Here is a 20,870-nt window from a genome sequence, read left to right as displayed (position 1 = left end):
CGTGACTTTTCTTTATATCGCGCGCGACGTTGCTGCGCTGCTGCTGAGCCTCGATAAATGCCCTCTGTGTCGTCGTCGGCTACTTTTATTTTTTCGCTTGACGCTTGACGCTGTATTTATTATGCGTACTTACATACTACCTGTGGTGGTGGTGTTTGCCGAGGCTGCTGCTTTTGTTTTTTGCGAGAATCTGCGCGAGCAGCAGGTGATTTTCCGAGCTGAATATGATGTCGCCGATTAACGGTGCGCAGCTTCTTCTGGCGCAGGCCTCTGTATAATCATTATGTTATTACCGAGAAATTGATCGTTCCGGATAGAGCCTTAACGACTGGGAAATTAATTCTCGTGTATACTTACACACACGGTAGCGGTACGTATATGAGCTAAACAAACTGGTCAATGCCATTTTTGTAGTCGGGCCTTATTTACGGTGAATTTGGCCGTTACGCTGGACATGGAAGAATTTTAATCCAGTAGGAAAATTTGCTGGCGACAAAATTCACATTTTCTGTCAATAGCGGTGTCGATATAAACCCGATGATGTAGCACCTTGCCTTCTAACGAAGCGCGTCTCGTTCTTCATTACCTCCCAGCGGATAAATCGTCAGACTCGGCGTGGACGACGAAATATATAATGTATCTTTTGATGGAATCTCGCACGTGTGCGTTTACGCAATTCAGCACAAAACAATGCCGGTCAATGAACAACCCGCAGCGTGATAAGCGGCGAATAATCGTAAAAATATCCTCGGCGCACACGTGTCCGTCGTACGAAAACACAGTCCGAAAAGCAGGAACTCGAGTCGTGTGTGCAACCGAAGCGCGTATAGTAGTGTGTTCGCTCTCGTCCATCGGAGCGTGTACATGAACGTAAGTCGACGGCCGAGAGCTGCGAGAGAGATAATAGCGGCAGCAGCAGTACGTACACTGATAATGTGTATCCTCGGGATCCGGAGGCAGGAAAAACACACAGCCCGCCACCGACGATATACCGTTGCTCCAGAAAGAGAGAGAGAGAGCGAGTCGTCGTGGTTTACACTCACACACACACACATTCACGACAATAGATAACTTCCATTCATAGAGTATATAGTATATATCAGTCTTTCTCTCGCGAGCGCGCAAGCAAGGAGAAAGATAGGTCGAGATCCGATTTCAGCTCTCTCGCTCGTGTGTTGTACGCGCGCACGTCGCGCTGCTGTATTCATGAATCAGCTCGATGCTGCTTTCGCCAATTGTGTTATGAATGGAATCGCGCTAATTCACTGCGCGTCGGCTAGGTTGCTGTACACACACACACACACACACATATACCTGTAGCCGAATTATTCAATTATTACCGTACGGTATAATGTGGCGTGTGTGCCGAGAGAGCTTTTATGTAAGTTCAATCTTGAGAACCACGAACGCCTTGTTCGCAGACATTGTTGGATCGATGTGTGAGAGGTGATTGATTGGAAAGTTCGCGTATAGTCCCGAGAAATGTGTACACGAAGTCTGCTGTGAAACGGAAGAGTGTTATAGTACGGGAAATTTGAAATTATTATGTGAAGCCTCGTCGCTGCTTCGTATACGTCGAACGAAAATAAAGAGAGAAAAAAGGCGGCGGTATCACAGCTCGTCCTAAAAAACGCACTTTTATCAAAACACGCGCGCTCGTCGTCGTGAAAGTTGCGCCTCTCTGTAAAATTCCAGTCAGCTGGCTGCAGCCTTCGCGCAGTTATCAACTCTCCACATCCTCCTCTCGGTCATCGCTCAAAAATACACACACCGCGCCCTAAAACTCCTCCCTCACAAAACAAAAAAAAAAAATAAATAAAATACACTCCTTATCATGGCCGTTGAACACGCGAGATAACGACTCCCTCGCGAGCATTTATTTACCGCGAAAAATTAAGAAAAGAAGAGCCTCCAGCTTCGAACCGGCGGTGAATCACACGCGAGGTCGTCGACAACGGTCGACGCGAAAAAAAAGAAGAGGGAACTGCGCGTTCGATCCTTTATTATCTGCCTGTACACACACAGCCGGCACTTTTTTATCTGCGCACAACACGTTATACTTCGCGCGCGAGAAAGTGAATCATAATGACTGTGCTCCCGATCGATCGAGGCATGTGTGCACCGGTATATTCGGCAACGGCTTTTCACTTATACGTACACGTTTTAAGTGTATACGGGAAGGCTCGGCGAAATTGTAGACTTTCTTGGAAGCTGATAACACCGGGTGTCGTTAATGCTTCGCTTAATCACACACGCACGCACGATGATGCGAGAGAGAGTATATCCACCTGATGATGCGGTGTGTAATGAAATCGATCGCGTCATGGAAAAAAGTCTTGCTGCGGTGCGTGAGAGACGAAATTTCTCTCTCGGATTTTTCTTTTTCGCGCTACTTAACTTGTATACGCTTTATTTATTCGCGCTGTGTGTCGAGGGGAAAACACGCACAAAAGCGACAGCTCGTCGGAAAAGTTCTCGCCCGCGTGAATCGTAAAAGTTATGTATATACCCGGCGCCTTTTTCATTCAGGCTTCTTTGTAGATAAAAATAAAGCCGACCTTGGCTCTGGGAATAATGCCGTATACCCCTCTCTCGTTTTATATATCGAATCGAAGTTTGTTTTCTGTAAACAACACGCACCGCTGCGACGTAATAACCATACGGCCCACACAATACCTTTTTATTTTAGTCTTTCGCGAATAAATATATCCGCTTTGTGTGCCTTTCGAGCCGTGAGAGAGATTTTTGAAACGCGCGCCAAATTCTTATTATTACAATCGCTTCACGCTGGCCCGAGTCTGTAGGTTTTTACTTGCATAACTATATACTCTTCCACGCTGTGTGTTGGGGAGATCTTCGCGAACAATGAGTATATTATCCGCGCGCGCCGCGTCTCTCTAATTTTTGCATGCTAACCCGTCACGGGGAAAGGCCGATGTCCCCTCTGATGTGTGTAATATGAAAGTCGGCGCTGAGACGTTTCGTAAAAGCTGATTGATGACGTGATTATATAAATAATACAAAAATTACGGAAAATTGTACACACTGCAGCTCGGTTGGTTCTTACTCGAACTAAAACCGCGAGTCATTCCAGCAGGTGAGTAGCCTTCTCGAAAACAAACGAACAATCAAACAAACCAAAAACTTTCCTCGACGCTGCACACTCGAAAATCCGTTGACCTTACCTGTTAACAACGCGCACACACTCGTGGAATTCTGATAAAGAGTCTCCCACGAGCGTCACGAAAGCCAAACTCAACCCTCTGTTCCCTTCTTTTTTTCGAAACTACTTAACACAGTTGAAAGGGCGTCAGCTCCGCAAGTGTTATTAAGCCGGTCTCGCGAAGTGCCTCGCTCGTGTCAGTGTCCTCATTAATCTGTAACCGGGGAACAAGAGGAGGACAGACGGAAAAAGAATATCCACTGCCAAGTCTCTTCTTCTTCTTCTTCTGACACCCACAGAGAGGAAGAAAGAGAGAAAGACACGTGTGTGAGTGTATATACACCGCGTCTGTTCGCTTTCGTAGCTGCATTATTCTTCTTTTCGTATAACGTTTGATGCCGCTGCGGAAAGTGCGGAAGAATTGGATTAGGAGCGCGCGAGAGAGAGAATAATTAGGAAATTTGTATGGTAAGTGGAATGTGGGTCAAGTGTGTATATAGTGCTCTCTTATCGTTCGTGAGACTGACGTAACTTTTCGGTGTCTAACGGCTTTCTTCTCTACTCGATTATCTCCTCGTCTGCGACGACGGCGGCTTCCTCTCTTTTTTTTATTATTGATGTGCTCGGGGTAATTAGCAATTACTAATTACGAATTATTATCTGAGATATGTGTTTATGATAGAGGACTGCTCGTGCGATATTTATTACGAGGAGGAAAAAGCATCAGCAGGCGTTGATTATGTTATTAGAAAGTTTAGGTAATTCAATGCGTTCTTGACATTATTCAGCGTTTATCGTAATTGCGCACACGACGATAGCGACTTTGTCTCTCTGGCACTTCCACATAGAAAAAAAACTCCTAAGTACCCCCGCACGTTTTCAATCGACGGCATTAGAAGCTCTCGTGACGATAATTTTCTTCTTCAAACCCGCCCAGCCAAAACAAATTTATCTCTCCATTCTAATTCAAATGCCCTCGTATTATACATCCACCATAAATTTTAAGCCTCTCCCTCAAAACTGGAGGTATATAGCATTCTTCCTAGAAACCCATTCTCAAGTATACGAAAGGGAGACGAATGTGCAGCGGAATATTATAACCGTGTAAAAAAATAAAGCACAATAACTTAATAAACCGCCTGTCTCGTCGTCGCTCATATAACACGCAAGTATATACTATATGAGAATGGCGAAAAAGGCGTGGCTCTGCAAGGGCAGGGTCGTCGCGCAGATAGATAGTAGACGCACCACGAGAATAAGGAGTAGTCGCAAGAAGAAGAAGAAGAAGAAGAAGAAGAAGAAGAAGCAATCAGACAGTCCCTTTTTTTTCAATCTTCTCGTCGATCCGTTTCGCGACTCGTCGAGCGTGAAAGGTTTCGATTGGAACACGTATACCATACCGTCTTTACGACGACTCGACTCTCTCCTAAAACTGCACAGCGCATGACTAATCGCTCGCTCGCTAACTACGAATTTCCTGTTTTTTCCTTTTCTTTCGCGAATCGACGCGCGACTTTCCTTCGACGCTGCTGCTGCTGCTGCTCGAAAATCTTTGCCGGAAATAATTTCCGAGCGCGCAGTTGTGCTTTTGTTTCGAGCGCGATGATGGGAACATCGTGAGTTACGACGAGGAAGAATGGCTGTGTGACACAGTTTTCTGTGCGTCGTCGGCGCGCGTCTCTTAACTGCCGGCGAAATTACTCGGATTTTCTTGATTGTTCTCCTTGCGACGGCGGCTTGTTCTTTCGTATTATCCGTGTCAGAGGGAGATTTTTTTTCGGAATACGATTTTTCCTCGTTTCTGAGCGAGGGATGTATTTCACACAATCTCTCTCGGCTAAAATAAATTGAAAATCCGCGTAGTATTTACAGCCGCTCGTGAATACACTGTGCAGCGAATTAATGCTCGCGCTCGAGCTATAGCATCTCTTCTCCAAAAAGCAGTAAAACCGCGCGCTAATAGCCCTACAGTGCGCAACGTATAGTCGCGCGCAGTAAACTGCGCTTACGGAAAGATAATAATCGTAATAAGGATGAATTTACGATGCGTCCTTGGAGCTTTGAAAAAAAATAGTGACTCCTCGAGAAAAAAAGACAACGGCTACATCTTCTCTCTCTCTCTCTCTCTCTCTCTCTCTCTCTCTCTTGATAAACTAAAATCTAGCCGGTCAAACAGGCCTGCAATTACTTTCGCGAAAGGAAAGCACTTTATGCGAAAAACAGTTACAAACGTCCTGTGCGTCCCGACGTAAATAATATCGGGAGAGCGAACTGCGCGAGCAGTAATTATCGCGTTAATCTTCCGTGCGGTGACTGCGAATTTATGAATTAATACAGGCTGATGCACACCGCGCGCGAATAACAGCCTGCAGCGCGTACACAATGTAACGAGCGTAATATCGATGCCGCAGCGGCTCTTTTTAAAAGCCCCGGTGTGGTATAATAAAAATTCTAGAGAGAGAGAGAGAGAGAGAGAAAGAGAGGATAGGGTCAGTGTCGCTGGAATATATACTATGAAGCGCGCGCGAGCGAGCGAAATAGCGCGTGCATGTGTGTCACGCGTCGGGCCCTAATTACCGCATAGTGTGCGTCTGTCGCGCGCATTTCTCACGAGCGCATCGGTCCGTATTACACGTATAGTTTCTCTTATACTCGTAGACTGGAATTGGCATGCGTGAGCGGATCGTCGTCGTGGTGAATTCTCATTAGCGAGTTGCAGCAGCAGTTGCGCACGTTTTGCGTATATATATAATACGTGTGCGAGCGGCGGATCTTAAGAATTGTGAGCTCTTATACCGGTTGTACTTAGTTTCGACGTTTTTCTTTCCGACGCTTATGTGCGTGTATATAGGGGCTTTTCCCTCGCGACGTCGGCTTTCATCTTATAAATTGCGCTTGCGTATAGGCTTCGCAGGAGAAGCTTTCTTTTTCTCTTACTCTTTTCTCCGCGGGGAGGCTCAAAGCTTTGATAAATTTCAATTATACAATAATTCCAGACATTCCATACACAGATATAGAAGCATATTGCAACCGACGTATAACGATTGATCAAACACCGGCGTGTGTGTCACGCCACTCGTAAGCACATCAAAAGCAATCGCGCCAGACGTAAACCGCTCTCTCTGCCACGAAATATTAAAAAGCCAATCGTAAAAAACCCCATACCTCCACCCACACACAGAGCGCGAGCCTCGCCTCTGCACAAACGCCGTCGCTCTAAATATAGAAAATCGAGTGTGTATAGCGCCGGCGTTGCTGCTGTGTCACGTCTCTCTCTCTCTCTCTCTCTCTCTCTCTCTCTCTCTCTCTCTTTCTCTCGAATCTGCGCGTGTGTAAAACAGAGCGCATACACGAGAAAACGGCGGCGCTAGATCGATAGGTGCTGGGTTATACCGACCGGCAGCCGCCCGCGTGCCGGGGGGAGTCGTTCTCTCTCTCTCTCTCGCTCTCTCGCTCTCGCCCCCAACTCGATTACGTGACTCATAATGCACGCCTGCACACCCCCTCGCTTTATTTTATATATATATATATATATATATATATATATATATCGCCGTCGATCGCCTTCCGGTTCTCTATCTTCCATAGGTACGTTATTGTGCAGGAAAAATGCATTGCTATGTTATAAGTCTCTCCGCGTGTAGCCGTCTCTGCTCTCTCCGCTTGGCTACACTTCTTTTCAAAGAGAGTCTCTACCGCGTATACGCACGACTCGAGTGCATTGTTACATCCGTCGTCGCGGATTCCACGGAGATTCGTCGCTGTTGCCAAGTTGTCGTCGTCTTGCGCCACCCTCTATTCTACTCTGCTAGTAGGTATACTCTAGCCGGGCCGAGTATAACTATATATACAGTGTCTCTCCGCTCTCTGTTTTATGGTCGTCTCTTTTTCGGCTCTACGCCTATATGCCACCGCTCTCCCGTAATATATCTCCCGGCAGCGAGCGCGTGTAGTACAGCGCGATAGTATGCGCTCGGTTGACGCTAAGCCTTTATATTGCTCGGATGATGAAAACTGCCGACGACGAGAGAAGAGCGCTTGCGGCCTGCGCTTCTCTCGGCAGTTTATCGGGTTTGGGTACTAATAATGGCGCGCGCAAGATTTTACGATGCGTTTTAACGATAAAAAACAACGTATGTGAACGAGCTGATGTGTGCACAGCGAGAAGAATTCTATGAATTTCTCATCGAAACGGCGGCCCATAAAGAAACGATTTCTCCCGTTTATCGTGCGTGAATAATTCATCCCTCAGGATTGACCTCTCTCTATTTCTCGACCATCTGAAAAATTGATCGCAGACACGATCCATATATCCCGGTAAAATTTTCCAGGAAAAACACTCGCTGCAGTTGCCGACCCGGCATGTCTCATCCCTTGTAGCGCACCACCCCTCCCTCACACCCCCTGTGGGTGAGCGCAGCAGCCGCACATGCAGCAGCGATTCCCTTCGCTTTCTTTCCCGCCCGACGTCGTTGTCATCTTCTCGAGGGGGTCGCGTGTGGCGCAAGGAAAGGGATCTGGCGCAGGATCGATAGCCGGTAACCTTGCACTCGACCTATACGCTCTCTTATACACACTGCAGAGAGAATGGAATCTCTATTGCTGAGCTTTCGACATTGTCTTGGCGCCGGTTTTCGTCGGCTTTCTCAAGAGCCCGTGTAACGTGCGCGCATTTTTCCCCTTTGAAGAATCGATAGAGGCTCTTTAATTAGTGCAGCCTTTGCTCGCAGCGTGAGTCATGCGCTTAATAGGCTGTTCTGCTGAGTGTATACGCTATATTGGACGCGCGACGATTCATTCAAATTGCATTTCCTCGCGACGAGCTGGCTTTCGCTTGGGCTTTCGTGTGCAGCGGTGGCGGTCACTGCAACGATGATTGCATACGGCGCGCTCTGTGGCTCGTGTAGTTTTAGCGTCCCCCGGCGCCGCCTATGTAACGTATACGTTTCGCTTCGATCGACAGCTGCTAGCGTAAACATTCATTCATAAACGTGTATATTCCACTTTTTAGCTCTCTCTCTCTCTCTCTCTCTCTCTCTCTCTCTCTCTCTCTCTCTCTCTCTCTCTCTAAAAATCTCAAGCTTTCAACGTATACGTTTCGAGTGAACAACTCGGAGAGATAAAAACGATACTTCGAGAGATTTCACTCGTGACACTCGATCCGAAAAAATTTCAATCCCAGGGACTAGTATATACTCGGCCATCTCGCTCTTTCTCGCGCTAACGCCGCTCTTCAAAGTCGTCGTCGCTCGACAAATACCGAGTCGTGTCAGTCGAAAGCCTCGCGACTAAAGAGAGGAAGCAGAGAGAGAGAGAGAGAGAGAGAGAGAGAGAGAGAGACCGGCTGCGTGTCACACTCTACGCACGGGGCCCCGCAGTACTATACTGGTTTCTGATCCGCCAGGTGCCTCAATAGCCGCCTCGGTCCCCGCGTGTCTACCTGCCTGCCCGCATTATTCCGCAGCGCCTAGACAGTTTTTTCTCTCTCCTCTGCTGATGCCACTCTATACGTTCCTCTCTCTCTCTCCCACTCGCGTGTAGTCTTTCTCCATCTCTTCCGCTCGCCGGCTCCCTCTCCTCTTCTTCTCTCTTTTGTCGAGCTCTCGCGTTCTCTTTTCCTCAACGACGGCGACGACCTGACCCATTGTGACCCCTCCTCGGGGGGTAAGTAGGCAAGTGCAAGTCTGCAGCGAGGAGTGAGCTATGCTGCTCTCGATCCGTCTCTCTCTTTCTCCGGCTCGGCTCTTTAGCCTCGCGATGAGTCAACGTCCGGCGGTGTACGAGCTATATACAACAACCGCCCGCGCGCGCTCTCTCGGGCTTTCCGTATTGACCTGCGCACTGCGCGGAGCCACGAGAGCTCTGGCCCGGAAAAGCTCTCGCTCGAAGAGATAGGTGGAAGATTCTCGATATTTTTTTTTGCGTGGAATATATAGCTGTTAAGACATTTTTCTAAAAGGTTGCCTCATTATTTTCGATGGATTCTCAAGGATCTTTTACGAGAGATGAGTGTCAAATTTATGGGCGAAAAAAGCTGTCATTTATTGTCGTTGATTAAATTCGTAAATATGATGTATTTGATGACATCACCTTACGTAACGCAATTAGCAATCGTAAATGATAATAATTAATCCGAAGCTGTTTACGAAAAACGATCAGAAGGTTCTAATCGTGGAAATTTAGTATAAAATAGCGTAAACGAATCTTGATTAGTAACATTTATCCGACGTTGCAATATCAATCTAATGACACCTAATACGAAAAACATTTTGCAACCGGTGAAAACAGAGCCATCATTCATCGATAATTATTTACTCCCTCTTTTCTCCTTATGCATAAATAACAACGTTTCCATTTACCGAAATAAAACAACGATTTCTTTGAACCGCGAAACGTCGAGAGCAAAAACACAACAAAAGCAAAATGAATGGCTCCAACCATGTGCCAACTCCAATACAATCGAAAATTGGAAACGGAGAGGCATTGGACGTATAACCCATGCTTCTCATCTCTGAACAAATACCGTCGAGTCCGATAAAAATGATTCTCGCCAAAAAGAAGGCGGAAGATTTGGCAGAACGAGAACACGGGGCGAGAAAAAAGAGCGCCAGTTGGCCGTGAAATGACGTTACGCGAACGATTCTATCGTCGAACTCGTCTATTATTATCGCGTTTATCGATTTCGTCACGATATATAAATGTCGCGAACGAAAGATCGCCGCGACGACGTAAGTAACGATTTTATTTATCGTGCTTTTGGTATTTTAACGAGACTGATATTTATGATTGCGATTAAGCTCGAAAAATATTATTAACGAGCCATCACGCGTGTGCTCTATACCGTGGCGTACTGCATTAAAATCCACGGCGTATACATAAACATCACACACGTACAGACGACTTGTTCACACAGACTCATCGATTACAAAGACGTTACGACCCTTTCTAAATGTTTTGTCTCGCGCTCGCGCCCGACAAACTTTTGTGTTACGAAATTTCGATTATGTAATACCATAAGAGGCTCCTCCGCCGCCATAGTATACACGAGACACGAAATAAATCATCGATTCCCACGTACGATCATCATCTCTCGTCTTATCTCTCAATTCTCGCGAGAAAAAAGGCGTCACCGATCGAAGAAGCATTTTTCAAGCGCGTCACATCTTCTATAAGCGTCCCTCCAGCATCACCAGCCGCATCGATGACTGCGGCAATCAAACGTGCAGCGGACTACACTCTCGATATAGAGCTATAACACACGCGCGCACAGTTGAAGTGACTCAATTCTCGCGCGCGCTTAGCGTCGCGTTATCTCAAAATCATTTTTCGTTGAAGCCACGGCTCGCAGCTCGACAGGTCACTTTATTGCGATGATGAATCACTCGCGCATATCTATACACGTACGCACGTACACACACGACGATGGTCATCATCACTGCGGCGGCGCGTACGTCACTCCGTTTACGTTCTCGATTTATTCAGCCGACGACGAGAGAGAAAAAGCAAAAATAATACGATACTCCCCAAGACAGATGGTCGCCTCGACGACGAGGACGAGGAGCAGGAGGCAGGAGATTTCGTGATTGCAATTATGGATTAGCGACGACCCTGCAGCGCGCGCCGACAGCAGGCGTCTGTGTACGCGCGCGTGTGTGTGTATTATACTATATTCTCTGTCTTATTCTGGAAAGCGAAAGTATACGGACACGTAACGAGCTTCGAACACGAGGACGAGAGGCATGCGGCGGCCGTTGCCATTGTCGGCTTTACCCTATTATTCGTCCGTTTCATTCTCCCTCGCGACGACGACGACGACGATTTCCCCCCTCGTGTGTCGTTTTCTCTCTCTTACTTCGTTCTTGCAATTTAGTCTCTCTCTCTCTCTCTCACTCGAGTTATGCAGCGAAAGTCTGTCGTTTACGCGTTTTTTATTTGGACAATTTACAAAATTCAATGTAGCGCCTCTCGCTATAAATACCGAGAGAGAGAGAGAGAGAGAGAGAGAGAGAGAGAGAGAGAGAGAGAGAGAGAGAGACAACGAGCCGCAATTGCGGCGAATCTTCCTCGTGCATTCGTATCCATTTCAGCTGTTCGAGTGCATAAGGCGGTTGAACTCTGACGTTCTGCTGCCTCTGAAGAGTGACAACTTTGCGCTAGCGTACAAATTTCTCCAGCTTTGCCGCGCTGTCCAAATATTGATTCCATTGCAATAATAATCGCGAGTCAAATGTCTAGTGATACTCTCGCATAATATTATCATTTCGCGAGAAGACTGCTCACCTGACATGTTCAGATGGCGTATCTCACCTTATCTTGCTCGGGCTAAATTTTACATTCGCACGCGACACACGGCGCATTCAAAATCCGATACCCAGCTCTCCTCCCTGCGGTCTAATCAAGCGTCTCCATACATTAAACAAGCGCTCGTGTAACCCACATACTTCTCTGTCTTCTCTTCCTTTACAATACTTGTATACAGCCATAGAAAAATCCTCTATTCTATGCACTACTGCTTTTCATTCTAACTCCAATACAGCCTATGCATAGGTCCGCTCCATTTATCGCTCTTTTTTTTACCTCTTTCCTCCTTCCCCTTCCATCTCGCGCTAATGAATGCTCCCTCTCTTTTTCTCCGATTCATTGCCACATTCTAGCGTTTCTCCGATCGCGGCCGCTCATGCATACACCTATACACGCGCAATTGCGCACATGCGATTTGTCCTTACAGGCTAGATCTCTCGCGCGCGGTAAAAGTTGAGCCTAAGAGAGACATGCGCTCGTCCTTGAACGATAACGCCGAGCATTCCAAAGTGTATGCACTGTACTACAGAACGCGTGAGAAAGCAGCGTAATATAATGCGCTTGATCACGCGCGGGCTTTTTGAATTTCGTAATCGATGTACGTGCGAATGTGGATCGCGAAGAGGATTTTCTGGGTTAGATCTGTTGTGTATAGGTTGCATCAGCTGTATTGCCACATGCAAGTAAATCGATGGTTTTTATGAAATGCATACTTTTTTCGCCCGGAAATTTCCATCATTATCGATCCACTGTGCTTTAATCTGATACTGCATACAGCCGATAGCGCACTGCTTTGCTTCGGCCGATAACGAGAACTTTTTCTTTTCACCGCCGGACTTATCAGCGTAGGAGAGGATGTGTGTGTAGGCCCGTCTGTTTGCCAACTGCGACGACGATCGTCTCAGGAAGTACAGTCATTATCGTTAAGCTCGGGTTTCAGTTTACTCACGCATAGGTGCACATAGCGGTGATACAGATTTTGTTCGAGACCGAACGTAATCGAATAGTCGTGCGAAGATCATTAGCATTCCGCTTACACTCGCGAGGTATTAAAATTCCATTTTCCACGGCCGTGACGTATCACTCCGAGATTATGCGCGTAAAATACACATGCGCACGCAGTCTTGCACAATGGACAGTAAAAGATCGTTCATGACTTCATTTCGAGAGCTTCATATATACGCGTCCGTTTCAGGTGCCCAAAAAAGCCAAATGATTTCTTCCTCCAAAAGGAGCTACACATACGCCTCCTTCGCTCTGCAATGAATGTCATCCATCGGTGATAAAACCTTTTGGCCCGTCCGGCGCACTTTCTTGTTACGGCATAACTACTCTCGCGCACGCAGTTTCACTTTTCGTGCCGCAGTGCTAAATGAGCAAGGCGAATCTTTTTCTCGCTTGCAAAACGGAGACGCATGTGTGTATTGTACACGTCCGCTTTTCCGCTGGGCTGAGCTCATATAGTCTATTAACGACTGATATTATTCTATTGGCGAAGGCATTTGCATATCTCTCTCCTCCTAAGGATGTATGCTATTGTTTCTTTTTTTCTCCGCTCTGTAATATGGTAATTTTCATTTTCGGTGCGCGATGCTTTCTTCGAGATGACACAGCTGTTTCGCGATTGATGCGGAGAGAGGCACAGTATACACACATACAGATTGATGCCTTTTAAATTTCGCTTATTAATATACCGCGCAAAGCTTAACGGTCCCGCAAGCTCGTAAAGTTCATTCGTTCAACAATAACTCACCGATATGCAAATGCTTCACTCTCGACCCGCAAAGCGACGATCTCTTGCGCGCTGGAGTATATTCAATTTCTCCGATGCATACGTAATATAATTCTCCTCGTCGACCGCAGTGTGTGCAAGTAATAACGGACTTCTCACGTCCGAGGAACAAACAAAAAGCAGCGCTCGGTTAATAAAACTCAAGAGGCCTAATCTGCCTCGGCGCTCTTAATGGCTTCGTCGAGACCAAAAACTTCCTCCATACGTCTTATGCAGGCCCTCGTTTACGAGTTTTCTCGAGAGCTCGCGCTGCTTATAATCGTTATATATGTATGTGCTTTCATTATATTGCCTTTTACGCGCGTGGACCCACACTTGCACTTTTCTGTGTGTGTGTGTGGAGAACCGCAGCTCAGTCGTTACACTTTTCCTCTTTCGACCGCCGCACGTGGAATTCAATCCGAGTCGAGAGAGTTTTTCCTCGAGTGAGTCAAGAGAAGAGGTATCATTCATACGCGGAAAGTACGAGAGAGATTACTCTTGTTTTTTTTTTCTTCTAGTTCGAAGCTTTGAAACGTGCTGTATCTCGGTCTCGGCTGCGTCTAGACGTGCGCGCGTGGGCTTAAGCGCTGCAATAGCCGATCGGATAAACGTCATGCCCGCTGAGCGAAACCTAGCATATGAGTGATATTCGGTAACCGAGAGGGTTTGTAACCGAATTATACACTCTCCAATGTGGTTCAGTCTTAAATCTGTAATTATTCAATTATTGCGCAGTCGAACAGGGCGTCCACTTCTTAAAAATAGTAATAGTTTAACGACGTAATCACAGCTTCCATTATAATATTACACCGTCGTCGACAAAAAATCACTGTATACAAGTGAGAGAAAAACACTTCGTTCCACCCAAATCGCGTTTTATCGAAAAGCCTTCGCTCGCGCGTCGTTCGTCGCATTAACAACAGCGCGTGTTTTCCTTCCCTCTCGCAGCCGACAATGCAATCTTTACGCGCGTCGTTCCGCACGTTTACGACGATGCAGCGACGTACACATACACACGCAACGAGCTATGCGTGTACAACATATAATACGTTCGCTCGTAATAATTGCACTTACACTATCGAGCGCGAACGTTTTTTCTCTTTTTCTCCTCGCGCTGCGCAGCAGTAGATTACGCGCGGCTGCTTTCTATATACGTGCGCTTTTTTCACGGATCAAATGCGTGGCGACTAAGAGGGTTACAATAATGCGCTGAGCAAGCGGAAGCTCTGATAGCGTGTCTTATTATTATCGTTTTCTTTTATGTAAGCCGGAGAACGGGGTCTTTCTCTCTGGTGTATTGTGTGCGCAGTGCGTTGGCTGCAAAGCGCGAGAGTAGGCTCTGTTTGTTTTAGAAATGAAAATTTTAATGGAAAATCTCTGTCCCGCTTTTTTGCGCGTCTAATTTCGCGGGGCTATCGATATCGGTGCGCGGTTATCAGTCCATAGCGAGGGGAATGAATCCCGAGATGACACAGTCGAACCTGCCGCAATCGATTTCACGATAACGCCTCTCACCCGAGCACTTTCTCGAAGATTAATCGATATCTGCTTTGACAGGCACTTTTTCCGCTCCATAAATCGGAGGAAACCATTGACACCGCCGCCGCCGACTGTCCGCGCGCTTATAAAGCGTATCGTTTCCCCTTTTCTTCTGTCATTGTGTCGATATCTATATAGCGGCGGGTAATAAAGAGAAAATATTAAATGAAGCTATAGCCGACGCGCATAGTGCATTGCACCTGCTGCGGAGAAAATATTTAATCGCACCGAACGAAAGCAAAAGTAGTATTATAACGTCGCGCAAATATGTACCGAAGATTGCTTCTTTCCTTATCGCGTCAGACGCGCGCGTGAGAGAGGAAAAGTCCAATTTACGAAGCAATATGCCGCAAAGCAACGACTTTAACTTTTCCACTTTCTCTCCCTCTCTCCATGTGCCCTATATACACCCCCTCGAGCAACACACATTCGCCAATGCGGCAAACACGTGTAGAGTGGATTACTTTTGCACGACGACGACGACTCGTGATGCCATATTGGGAACGATCCGGTTATAGGAGGGTTAAGGACGGCTCGCGTTCGAGGACGACGTATACGTAGCGCTCAGCAGCAGCAGCTTCTGCTATTTCCAGGCGCTCGGGGTTTCAAATATTTAGAGCGTTCGAAGCTGCATCGGTCGAAGCTGCTTTTTCAAGCAGCGGCGGCTGCTGCAAAGGATTTATGGCGCGAATGTCGAATTCTATTTTTGCGCTCGATCGCGAGCTGCGGAGTGTAGCGCGAGATGTGTGTGATTCAGCGTTTATGGTCTAAACATCGTTATCCCCCGATGCGGGAGCTTTGTGCGAAGTTTAGACTGTGAATCAGTGTGTGTGTGTGAGAGAGAGAGAGAGAGAGAGAGAGAGAGAGAGAGAGAGAGAGAGAGAGAGCGAGAGAGATACATTATATTGTTATTCTTTATTTTTTCTACAACGTCTCGACTTTCCTTTCTGTTGCAGGACCAGTTCGACAATCTGTCCCTTCACACACAGAAGGGGATAGATTTCCTCGAGAAATACGGCCACTTTATTCGCGACCGATGCGCCATCGAGGAGGAGTACGCCACGAAACTCAGGTAAAGAGACAGCGTCGTCATTTCTCTCTTTCTCCTCTCGTATATATACATAAGCTGCAGCCCATATCCCGTTATAAACAGCAGCAGCAGCAGCGAAGGGACACACGGCGCGTGTGTTCCGCTAGGTCGCTTTCGTTTCTCGATTGCAAGGCTCTTCTTACATTCGCTCGCTCGTGATTCTTATCGCGCGCTCGGCCGTTTCGTCAATCAGTTGCACGCCTGAGTTGCGCGGCGCAACTTTTCTTCCAAACATTCTTTTTCTCTCTCCGAGCCGACACACGAGGGACGTGGATTAATGGACGTGCGCGGGGTAGTAGCCGCGCGTCAGGTATAGATCGGCAGCGGCGCTTTGATTGGGCGGCGCGCCACTTAATTAAGTTGCTAATATACGTTGAAGTTATTATACGGGAGAAAATATCGCTTTTCGCGAGCTGATTTCTGGCCTACTTTTCAAGGCGTTGCGCGTTTTTGATAATCACGCAGGCGTCAGTTTGAAACTTGCGCAATAATTCATGATATGCCGCCTGTCAAAAATCAACTTTCTACACGTAATATTCCACCAGTTACGCGTTTCTCGCACAACGTAACACAATGTATAACGTCATACTCACGAAAAGCGTATAGATCAGTCTCGATATCGTTTGAGTGGCATTCGAAGTAAAGAAAAAAAGCACGTCGACGAAGAGTATATAAGAAAATTCCCGCTAAGGAAGCTCTATACCGAACAAAGAGACTCCCTCTCGGTGCATATCGGCAACTGAAAAGGGCCCCTTGTCTACTCGTGAATGCCGTCCACTATATACGCACGCCCGTACCAAGTGCGCCAAGGCGTTTTCCCCCCAGTCTCGCTGCAGCTATGTCGCAAAAGCATATGAGAGAGATTCTCGCCTCGAGATAGAACGGCGCCGTGCAATTTCCCGCGACTCCACCCGTTACACGGCTTCTTCTTCCACTCGCGTACGCGTGTGCACTCGAAGGAGAGAGAGTTATGACCTTCGAAGACTGCGTACGTGAATTTTTTTCTCGAACGCACGTGGGTGTTTATTTCGAGAGTGGTCGTAATATCGGGACGTGATTAATGCTGCGGGGAGAGTTTGTTTTTCTTTTTTTGGAGAGAGAGAGAGAGAGAGAGAGAGTTTTGGGGGAAACTCGTGATTAATGGGGAGGGTATTCGCTTCGGCTGAGACTTAACTGTACGTTATTTCATTGAATTATTTATTGAAAAAACGAAGGCGCAATTTCGTTATACACAGCTTCATCTTTCGCCATCGAATACATTACTCTCTCGTCGCGTTTGGGATCTTCCTTTCTTTCCAAATAGACCCTCATTAGAATAAATCGACAGTGATAAATTGGCGAAGCGCGCGCGCGACAATGACTGCAAGTTCCGAGATGGAAAGTATCCCGGGAATCCGTCGTCCCACGAATGCAAATTGCAGACGCTCGAGAGTATATACTATATACACTACCGCCGGCAATCGCAGAAACGATCGTCGCCCACTTTTTCCTCGTTTTATCTTCGATTAGCTATCGATTTCGGCCCTCCTCGTTCCGCGCAGCCACTTTCGTAAATCAACGTCATCGCACTCCGGCGTTACGTCACTGTGTAGTCTCTTACGTCAAAATCCAAGCCCAGCAATTATACCAGTCCCGTCAAGCTCTGTTTTCGTATCACAACTCAACTTTTTCCATACACGCGTCCACGATGCCTCGTTAGCATAACAATCCACGCGGACAAAAACAATGCACCCGTATAAACATACGCGCATCGATCTTCCGCTATACCGATGATGCTCTCACGACAAAAACAACAGTCGTGTCTTATATTTCGTGAGATCAACTGGTTAGCCGAATCTGCGCGCGAGCTTACCAAATAAGCCGAGCACCTTCTCGTCGCCCACGCTTGAAAGTCCGTATCATTGTGTATATACCGCGCGGCGGCTGCTGACGCAAAGCCTGGTGCGCCGCGCGATATCGCCCGAAAAGTAAATTCGGAATTAATCGTAAACCTCGAAGGAGAAACTGAGCCACTGAATTCTTAACGCGTGCGCGAACTGACCTCTGAATTTTTCTTCCTCTCTTGTAATATTGTTATTTCGCTGCCTCGTTTCCTCTTTGTGCATGACACGTTATGTTATATACGGGGTCAACGCAAACTGCTTTTGGCACGAGAGCTCTGGACTAATAAATTTCTTATTATCTGTTCGCAGGAGTCTGGTGAAGCGCTACCAGCCGAAAAAGAAGGACGAGGAAGACTACCAGTAAGTGTATTATATTTCACATACACATACTACGACGACGATTTCGCTCTCCTTTTCCCGCAAGTCCGATGACCCAGAAAACACGATTAGCCGCGAAACTGTAACACACATAGACAAACCCTTTGCGCGCGCTCTTAATTGCGTTACACGCGCCGGGGCTATCTCGACCGATCGATTTCAATTACGCAGATATTCTCTCTCCCAGAAAGAAGTATTTTTTTTCTTCGACGCGTATAACACGATTGTTCCAGTTTCGCGGAGAATCTTGGTGTATACGTGCCGGGCGTTGTGTATATGAGTATGTAACTACTGTATGTGCCAGGGCGTTCGTAATTTTCGCCGCCGCTATGTTATGCTGTAGTGCAGTGCTCTTTGCATATACTTGAATGCGCTTTGTGGGGAGGAGTAGCTATAGTGCGTGCGCTACTTTTTTCGCGCCTTTTGTGCAGGGTTGCGCAGAGAGAGTCTATTCACCTTTGTTGCCGAGGGTATGTATATACTGCGCGTTGTACAATAAAGGTTATCGCGCAAAATCGATCGGTTATGCGATTTTTCTTCTTTTGAGGATAAAAATACGAGATGAAGGCTTATTAATAGGATTATCAGGTGATTTAATTACTCTGCGGTGGCTATTTATACGCGATCGATAATGCAATATATTTAAAAAAAAGACTAGTTTTAATGGCATGACGCGTGAGAAAGTAAAGTATAATTAAAAACTACGTCCTACATATGTTCGCGTGCATTCCATCCCGAATTACCAAATATCAATTCCATCACTCCAAAAGTTCGCGTTCTTCAGACTCCTCAAGCCCAACTCCCAATTAAAATCCCTCCCAATTAGACCAAAACCAGAGCTAATTCTCTCCGTCTCTCTTCCTGCAGATACAGTCCATGTCGGGCGTTCAAGAAGGAGCTGGACGAGGTGAGCGACCAGGCGGGCCAGCGCGAAGTGATCGCCGAGAACCTCCAGGCGAATGTGCTGCGCGAACTCGGCATCCTGGTCAAGGAGTTCAAGGAGGACCGCAAAAAGTACCTGCAGGAGGGTGTGCGGCTGCGCACGACCTTAGCCGGACAGATTGGAAACTTGGAGCGGGCGCGCAAGGCTTACGAGAAGGCTTTCCGAGAGGCGGAAAGGGCCACGGAGAACTACCAGAAGGCAGACGCGGATCTAGACCTGTCGCGAGCAGAGGTGGGTGTGTGCGGGAGAGTCGATGCAAAAGAGGCTTTGAGGAGGAAGCAAAGGTCCGCTCTACGTGAGCCAGACGATAATGAAAGGTGTGATTGCGCTAAGAGGCGGGAGGTGCACGATAATTGAGACATTATAGTTGAGCCGAGGAATCGTTTGCAAACTATATACTTATCGCGCTTTTGTTTTCATTGTAACTGTTTCGCATAGAAGACTCGATCCCGATCGGGCATTATTCTCGTCGATATGCAAATAGCCAATATTCTGCAAAGAGAAAAGACATGACTCAAAGATCAATCAAGTACATATACGTCACCGCTTACGCAATCCTTCGAGAATAATGCATTTTGAATGCTCCGAAGGAAATTGTTAAGCGTACGCGGAATGTCTAGAATCGAGAAGAAAAAGAAAACATTGCTGTGCGGTGACGCAATAGCCTCTCTCAAAGACTCTTTACGCATCGGCTTTCGCTGCGGCGCGCTGAGATTTTTCTTCCGACTTATCGCTGCAGCAGCGGCGGCGCACGAGTCTAAAAGAAGTAAAAGCGCAAGAGAGTAGAGTCGTAAGACGACGATAAGCTAAATCGAAATTTGTCATGCTCTAGGTTGAAAAACAAAGAATGAACATGAACATGAAGACGCAACAAAGCGAGGAGGCCAAGACGGAGTACGCGAAGCAATTGCAAACCACCAACGACATGCAGAACCAACACTACCACACGGCCATGCCAGGAGTGTTCCAGAACTTGCAGGTCGGTATACGTACAGCGTACACTTTGTCACCTAGAGTCAATTTAGCTTATAGAATCTTAGCTGCTGCGTTTCGATCTCCGTATTTATTATGTACAAGCTGACGATGATTTTGCCTTCTTTAGGAACTGGACGAGAAGCGAATAAAGAACATGAGGAACTACATGCTCAAGTCGGTCGAGATCGAGCGCTCGGTGGCGCCGATAATCGCCCAGTGCTTGGACTGCATCGAGAAGGCCGCGAACGAGATCAACGAGAAGGAGGACACGATGCTTGTGATCGAGCGCTACAAAAGCGGCTTCCAGCCACCGGGCGACTTCCCATTCGAGGACTTGTCCGCGGTGAAGATGCTCGACAGCAATAGCCGGCTCGCCCAGCCCGCGATGCAACCCATCCACAATCACCTCACGGTCAAGGGCACCGTCTCCGGCGGCAAGATCAAGAAGCGCGTCGGCATTTTCGGTATTTTCAGCAGCAACAAGGTACGCCAACTATGCTCTTTCTCGGTCCCACGCCTCTTTTTATTCATCTCTTATACATATATTTATATATACTCTTGCTCTTTATACTTCTTAATCTTCTTCTCTCGCGAGACTTTAAGGACTCTCTCATGCGACTCTATACATTATAATTCTCTCTCTCTCTCTCTCTCTCTCTCTCTTGAGAATTTACGGGGCTGTTTGGATATTTAGAGTATCGGTAGAATGCTGTTGATTAAAGTCGTTGCGCAGTAGCGTAGTGTACCTTTTTTGATATTGTGTCTTAATTATTTTGTGCATGTTTAACATTTTTTTTTTCATATTTTTTCTGTAAGGCAATGTT

The 20,870-nt window shown here is 46.9% G+C and overlaps 1 protein-coding gene across 8 annotated transcripts in view; it reads left to right on the top strand.

Moving 5' to 3' along the window:
- The window catches only part of LOC100122293 (formin-binding protein 1-like), a 36,532-nt gene that overhangs the window by 9,963 nt on the left and 5,699 nt on the right, over positions 1–20,870 (top strand). For all 8 annotated transcript variants that reach the window (XM_032597685.1, XM_031922780.2, XM_031922778.2 and 5 more), the window contains exons 2-6: positions 15,734–15,849; positions 18,060–18,110; positions 18,996–19,302; positions 19,904–20,050; positions 20,174–20,530. In XM_032597685.1, coding sequence (XP_032453576.1) covers positions 15,734–15,849; positions 18,060–18,110; positions 18,996–19,302; positions 19,904–20,050; positions 20,174–20,530 — 978 coding nt within the window. The remainder of the gene's footprint in view (positions 1–15,733; positions 15,850–18,059; positions 18,111–18,995; positions 19,303–19,903; positions 20,051–20,173; positions 20,531–20,870) is intronic.

Source organism: Nasonia vitripennis, chromosome 2 (genome assembly GCF_009193385.2).
Source record: "Nasonia vitripennis strain AsymCx chromosome 2, Nvit_psr_1.1, whole genome shotgun sequence".
Taxonomy (NCBI): domain Eukaryota; kingdom Metazoa; phylum Arthropoda; class Insecta; order Hymenoptera; family Pteromalidae; genus Nasonia; species Nasonia vitripennis.
The sequence above is the reverse complement of the archived record's forward strand: the minus strand, read 5'-3'. Positions and strand labels throughout refer to the sequence as shown.